At 49.8% G+C, this 7,491-nt stretch overlaps 1 protein-coding gene across 1 annotated transcript; it reads right to left on the bottom strand.

The window, feature by feature from the left end:
• Positions 1-82: 82 nt before the first annotated feature.
• On the bottom strand, positions 83-6,125 carry EIF2B2 (eukaryotic translation initiation factor 2B subunit beta). Its single transcript, XM_032111146.1, has 8 exons — positions 5,942-6,125; positions 5,188-5,308; positions 4,499-4,647; positions 3,593-3,756; positions 3,213-3,308; positions 2,185-2,322; positions 1,462-1,528; positions 83-572 (listed from the first exon to the last, which is right to left on the bottom strand). The coding sequence occupies exons 1-8, from the start codon at positions 6,102-6,104 to the stop codon at positions 415-417; spliced, it is 1,056 nt and encodes a 351-aa protein (XP_031967037.1). The 5' UTR covers positions 6,105-6,125; the 3' UTR covers positions 83-414.
• Between the last annotated feature and the right edge of the window lie 1,366 nt (positions 6,126-7,491).

Below are 7,491 nucleotides of genomic sequence, written 5' to 3' on the forward strand. Positions count from 1 at the left end.
TGCTACTGCATCATGTAGTGAGTGCAGGCAACTCACTACACTGGTAAAACTCCTGCTAGTTAAAGAAACAAAACAACTGCACAGGGAAAATGTGCTTAACAGTGAGATCACTGTAAACAGCCTTTATTGCAGCGTACTTGGAAGTAACAGCTTAGCTGCCCCAGAGTTACATATATATGCCTTGCTATTTCAAAGTGGGTTAGCAGCTCCACATGCTTTCTGACACAGCACAGAGATAAAAACCTGTACAAGGGCTGTGCCTTCTTTTGCTTTTGGTTAGGAAAGACATTGCTGAGCAAATTCCCCACTGGCTCCCCACAGCAACCTGTCTTTGCAACATAGACTTTGATTAGCTGTTGTATCTTTCTAAAGAGAAAGATGGGAAGAGTCTCAATAGCGATGTGCTTCACAGTATTAGAGTTCATAGTCATCTGGATGGTAGAGCTCGCTCATGAGGCGGTAGATGTAGGAAGGTGCATTACCCCCAATGTTAGAAATGAAGAGAGTAATGAGCTCTGGAGGGACGTAGTCAAACACTGGGCAGTGAACATTGATCTTTGCCAGGATCTCCCCTGTAAAGTGAATAGCAGCAATATCAGTCAAAGCAACTCAAAGTACATTTAGCCTTCTGCACAACTTCCTGCGTCCCTAAACAAACTGGCTATGCACATGCCACCCTGAAGTCAGTACTTGAACATCCTGAATACTTTACAACTTCTTCACTGATGTCATTGAATTACAGGTATACAGCAATCTTGAATGAATGGCAAAACTCTATTTCTGGTCATTTTTTCTGGTAGAAACCCCAGACTCCCTCTGATGTAGACTGACTAATTGCCAAAAACCCTACCAATATATAATACAAGAATCCTCATACTGCCAAAGTTATTTAAAGAAATGCTCTGAAGGCTAATCTAAAAACTGGTGCCAAGCCTGCTCTCTTCATTTCAAAAGTCTTCGTCACATAGAAATGGGCCTTTGAAAGAGACTGCTAACTAAAAATGGGCTTGGGCGCTGATGCCTTTCTAAAGATGGTACTTGTGTAGGAAGCCCATGGCAGAGATACTGTTGTTTCAATGGCTGTATCATGTAACAAAGTTTCAAGAAGTTGTAGGAAAAAAGGGAAGCTGCCCTTGGTGTTGGGCATCTGTCCGGCCCCGCAGGAAGCTGCTACCCCACCTGGCATCATTATCACCATCCTGTAATAAAACACTGATTGTTTCAGAGCAGAAGCAAAACTGCAAAGACAGTGTTCAAAAGAAATTCTTTTTCTGTACTTTACATAGTATACAGTTATAAAACTGGATGGTTCACAGCACTCTTTTCTGCCAAAGACAGTAAAAAAGGATTTTCTGTCTTGGGTTATAACATAGCCTGATGTTTAATTTTTTATGTGAGTTATAAAAAAAAAAAATTGTAGTCTGAACCAGCTTGACCAGATGTATAAAGAATAACCAGTACCTTCTGTGAATGGCAGCACTTCCTGTGGTGACACAAACTTGTGGAATGAATCTTCTTCATTAGGGAACTAAATGAGAAAGAGTACAGGAAGATCAGGAAAAAACCCTTACCTGATTATCCTAGTGTAAACAGATCCTGTCAACTAATGCAGAGGAAGATGACTTGCCAGGTGATATTACCTCTGTTTACAATAATTACATAGTGCCTGCGTCTAGAACCTCTCTAACATTTATAGATGAAAGGTTTTCCTCAAAGCTTTTAGAGCCTTCTGTGCACGGCTGCCCTTGCCAAAGCCTAGGGAACTGGAGAAGTGACTTCCTCAGTCTGCAACTTCATCTGAAAATACTGAAAAAGTACTGAGTGTAAGAAAGAGTTTTGAGTGTCTTATTCTACATTCTCTGCCTTTCAACACTAATGGTACAAATTGGTATCTGTCATGGTTGAGGAAAAATAAGTATGGCAATGCCAGTCTCATCAGTCTAGGCAGTGGTCTACATCCTTACACCCACTGTACTGCTTTGCACATGTGGCAGAGGACGGTGCTTCAAGGAGATCCTGAGGTGTGCCAGATTTGGGTGAGGATCTCCTATCTGAAGTAACAGCACTAGATGGGGGAGATGGCTCATTGACCGACCTTGCCTTGTGACAGATGGTGCTCTCCACTCTAAGCTCCCACAAGTAAAAGCCCCTGCAGGTACAGTCCTGAAGAGCTGCTGTACTTACCTGTGGTGAAAGCTTGAACATGGGGGCACACACGATGAGTGGAGTGGAGTGGTGCTTAGCTGCCAGCGCCAGAGTGTGAGTCCCACTCACAGCAATCAGGGCGCCATTGGCCAGGATTGTCTTTGTACCAATGATGACCTTAAAAGGGCAAATCAGAATTGGATAGCATGTTCCACAGCAAACTGGGGAAGGAACACTTCCTGGCTCAGACCCTGACAGATGAGCTGGAGGAGGACTGTGTCAGTATAGCCAGCCAGCCAAAGGCTGGAGTTATAGGACAGCTGAATGCCTGATCTGTTTCATCTGGCACTGGCTCTGCACTGAGACGTTCCTCTCTAACAAGAGCATGACTCCAGCATGGAGAGGCCAGCACAGAGAATTTCAGAAGACAAACGTATGCTCTATTGCAGGGAACACAAAGCAGAAACTGGGCTGTGGTTCCTGTTGTTCTACAGACCTACAAAGTAAGCTTTGTACAAGTAACTTGACTGCTCACTTCAAAAATTCCCTTGCAGTAAAATAAGAATAATGTAAAGCAACTTAAAATATATAGATAAGAATTGATGTGGCTGGATTTTAATATGTTACAAGTACTTTTTATTTTCCCCCACTTTGGGGTGCCAAAGTTTGCAGTTTTCATCTCTATAAAGTACAGAACAGGTCTGTTTAAAAAAGGCAAACCTTGGTGATTCCCTTCAACAGTCATCTTCTGTTTCAGGCAAAGGGGTGTTTCTTCCCTTTGGAAACACTGCTTTTTGTTCCATGTCCTTTGAAAGCTGAGGTTAATCCTTTGAGGCTGTCTGGCAACGGTAGCCACTAAGCCAGAAAAACCTATTGCCATGCAATCCGTCATCATACTGACTTGGAGTTCCACACTAAATCTCCACCCCAGCAGTGAACAGGGACTATTACAATTTTGAGTCTTCAGTGAAGAAACATATCCATCACTGCTGGGACTTGTACCTGATTTGAGAGGCCTAAGCACCCAACCAGCCATGAACTCCCTCCTCCAGTGGAGCCCTCCTTACCTTGTTGACTCGAGACATGACAGCAAAAATAGCTGCATCACTCATGACAGTAGTTTCAATATTCTCTTTAGACAGTCGGACAGCCATTTCATGACCCTAAAAAGAGGGAGAATCCAATTGGTTCCCTGTGACATAGCTCCTGCAGTGCAATTGCAGAGCTATCAGCACTCAATTCTTGTCTGAACTGCAAAAATACCAAGCGACGGAACCCGAACACAGCCCTTCATCTCAGGGATATTGGGGCAGGATAATGAGCTGTCTCCTGTCTCTTAACTGCAGAGGAATTTCCGTAATGTTCATCTTGATTCCAGTCTGAAGATTTCAGTAAGAATGTGCAGGACAACATGGTACCGGGAGAAGACAGCCAGCCTAGGCCTTACCTGGCAGAACGGCGCACACTCTGCCACGATGACCTGGAACTTCCGCTTGCGAGCAGCTTCCTTCAGGAAGGCCTCAACAGTGCGTGAGTAGCCAATGGTCATGATCACCTCATTGGAGTGAATGTGCTCCAGTGCCTGCATAGCGATGTTGTCAGTGGTACCCTCTGTAACAGAAGGAAGACATGAGTGTAAAAGAAGCCAGCAAAAGCAACATTTGTGCTGCTAGGACTGTCCTCCAAGAAGATAATTTTTCACTAAAGCAATGTTATGAGCACTGGTAGAGCAGGAGCAGCTTTTCTCCCCATTCTTTTTGCCAGTGTAGTGGGACCAAGAAGCTGGCCCTTGAATGCCCCATGCTCCCTAGCTATACCCTCCCCTATATACAGAAATAGCTGTACTGAAAACTCCATTGTGAGAGGAGTGGATTGTGTCAGCACTATTCCAGATAACCACCAGGCCCACAAAACTTCAGCAGTTTTGTACTTCAATAGCGGGGCAACTTGGGCCTCAGAAGGTGCATTGAATACCTGATTTGTCACAAGTATCACAGAAAAAGAAAATTGCATCACGATTCTTTGTGACAAGGGTCAGGTTATATGTGCACAGAGATTATGGTCCAACCTTGGCATATTTTTTACACTCTTCTTCAGAGGACTCAAGACTTCCCAGAAGACCAAGAGCACAGGCCAACAGTCCCCCATATCGCTCCTTCCACAATCTACCCATCTCCCTGTAAGCCAAAGAGGACTCATTTTAAGTCCTGGGAGCAGCAAGGCTTCAGTCCCTTAGTTCCTTCAGATTAAGCCTCCCAGATCCTTATTGTTTCCTTTTCACCTAGAGAAGAAGGAATTATCTGTCCCATCCCATAAGAATCTTCACTCAGGAGCAATTCAGACCCATCCATACCTAGCTCAATTAGCATCTCATTAATAGCTTCAATAACATTAGCTCTGAGAGAGGGGTAAGGGGTTCTGAAATCTTCGCTCAGTCCTCCAGAAGTCAGGAGTTTGTGCAGGGATTCTTGCTGGTCACTTTCCTCACTGCGCCCATGAAGCCTGTGGAGAGAAGTGGCCTCTTCAGCCTCAGGAAAGAGCACAGGGTGACAGCCAGGCTGAGCACCGTCCCCACAGTGTGCCACACCTGGATGTGAAGAGACAGGAAGGAAAGCCACACACAGGAGGCACACCATGCCACACCAAAGAGCTTCCCTAGCTGTCTCAGCAGAAAAGCACCCAAATCTCTGCCAAAAAGTGCCTTCTTAAGTCACGTGCAAACACAGCTGTCCACAGACAAGGAGCAGGCTTGCCGCTACTGCTCCAGTAGGATGGACCCCCTGGGTAGAGAGAGAAAACAGCCCAAGGACAGAGCACTGTTCTCATGCACCCACAACACCTTCACCAAGTGGTTTCTAAAGAGACAATGTCATCACCCACGGTGAAAACAACAGGGTTTCCTTCGATGTTAAACTCCCTGAATCCCTCTCTAGGAGAGGTGGGAAAAGGGGGTGATGGAAACTAAAGGGGTTTCACCAAAGAAACTTAAAAGCGAGGTTCTGGGCTTTCAGAGAGATACAAGGAGCAAGAGGGGCACTTTACCTGCCATATTCCTCACGAATGACCTTCAATACTCTTCGCACCATATTGCCCACTGTTGTCTCCGACGGCTGGGCTGCTGTCATCCTCTGGCCCTCTGTCCGGATCAGATCCATGAGCTCCCCTGAAAGAGGGGAGGGCCTTGGTTATTGCTGCCCAGAGCAAGCCCATGTGTGCATCAAAACAGTGCACCCCCCCTCAACATCCCAGGGCCAGCAGCTGCTCCAGCACAAGGACCACAGCACCAAGAAACAACAGGAAGGGGCGAGCAGAGAGCCCCTCACAAAGCAGCCCGTTCCACTGGTGGGTTTTGCAGTCGGAAACGCTTGGTCATAACACAGACTTAGGGAAGACCTCATCAGTGCATTTGGTCCTTCCTTTGAAGGAGGAAACCACGTGCTGCTGAAAGGTCCGTGCTCGGACTGACGCCGCTGAGGGAAGAGCAAGGCTGGAACAGGGCAGCTCCTCAGGTAATGCCGCCCGTGACCACAGCAGGCTGGGAAGGGCTCCGCCGCGGCAGGACAAGCACTGGGAATCCGCTGGTCGCTGCTAGCGAGGCCCCAGCTCCCGCGGGCCACAGCGCCAGCGGCACCGCATCGGGCCCGCCCCGGCCTTGCGGATCCCTCCGCACCCGACAGCCGCGATCGGGGCGCAACTGCCCTCCCGCGGCTCCCGCCGCCGCCTCGCGCCCGGCGCTGGGGGAGCCGCACCCGCCCGGGGAAAGCGCTGCGTCCGCCCGCCGCCGCCCGGCCCTCACCGGCCCGGCTCCATCGCCCGTGCCCGACGATCTTCCGCAGCAGCGACAGTGTCTGCCGCGCCGTGTCCTCGGAGCGCGGCCGCTCCCCGCCGCGCCGCAGCCGCGCCGCGAAGGCCTCGATCTGCTCGGAGAGCTCCGAGCCGCGCTCCGCGGCGCCCGGCATGGCAGCGGAACTTCCGCTTCCGCCGCCCCGCCGTCCCATTGGTGCAGACTGCCGAACTCTGCCCGCCCCCCGGCGGCCGCTCAGCCAATGAGAGGTGCGTCCGGCGGGTGGGCGGGAGCCGCTCCCGTATCCCGGGAGACGGGCGGTGCCCCGGAGCCCCAGCGAGAGCGCGCATGGACGGGTTTACTTTGGACCGGGTGGTGCGCTGCGTGTAGAGAGCCAAAGCAAATGGGTTGGGAAAGGCGCAGTTCCTGGCAGTCCAATTGTTCTTGCTGGCAGAGCCAGAACCGGCCCTGGATAAGGCAGGAATGTAGCTCCTTTGTGTCTAGTTCCTGGAGCAACGTGTCCAGGGAACAGGCAGGAGCCATGGAATAATTCTCATTGCTGTACTGCTTTACTGTATCTCTCTGCTCTGTGTCCTGTTGTTTCAGATTAGGAAATCAAAGCAAACAGGTTTATGCTGGGAGCTTTCCGTGGCTGCTTCATGCAGAGGCCTGTAGGGCCTTGGATGTTCATGGCATCTTCTTTGCATTCATCTGGTTACCTTACGACTTGCCCTGCAGCCAGCTCCTGTCCAGGGTCTGTTGGGTCCCCAGCAAGATACCAACAGCTGGTGTGTTCTGAGAACTTAATGCAGGTGATTTGTCACCCAAAGCCTGCAGGGGACTGAGCGTCCTTCCATACCTCTCTCTTCCTCCTGCTTCCTCAAGTGTCCCTGTGTGCCTGGAAGCCACAGAGCCAAGCAGCCTGGGGAAGGAAGCTCACTGTATCCCTCCAGTGCCTGGCAAAAGGCAACGCATTTGGATTTGGCTGTATGTGCCTGTGGGGTGCTGCAGCCCTGGATGGAATTCAGAGTTTTGCTCCATGATGAGCTTGTCCCATCCTTTGCCCCTGGAGAAAGTCAGTAGAGGGTGACAGGGTTTGCCCAGCTATTGGCTCCACTGTGCTGGGCCCCACTGTGCCAACTGGGCATGTCCTGGTTCTCTGCTGCCTTGTCTCCTCCTTCTCCTCGGATTTAGGTGTGTGTTTTTTTCCACAACGCATAAATCGGAGTCTCCCTGGAGCAAGGCCTGCATTTGTGCAGGGAAACCCCATTCCCCCTTTGCCCCTCTGCACAGCCACTTGCAGGCAGGGCTGTTGACGCTGCCTGTGCCCATCGGCTGCCTGCTGCTGCCCATGCAGTGCTGTGTGCCAGCTGCCTTGGTGTGCAGAAACAGCTCCCACACATGCACCCAGGGACCAGGACATGTGGATTGGCCAGAAAAATAAAAATCATTGCGTTGGAGCATTCCTTTGTTTGTTTACTTATCTTGCTAGTAAACAGAGCAGCTTTTGGAGATTAGGCAGGATGGAGAAGAGGAAGGGAAACCAGGCTCTGAGGTTATGA

Source organism: Corvus moneduloides, chromosome 6 (assembly GCF_009650955.1).
Source record: "Corvus moneduloides isolate bCorMon1 chromosome 6, bCorMon1.pri, whole genome shotgun sequence".
Lineage (NCBI taxonomy): Eukaryota > Metazoa > Chordata > Aves > Passeriformes > Corvidae > Corvus > Corvus moneduloides.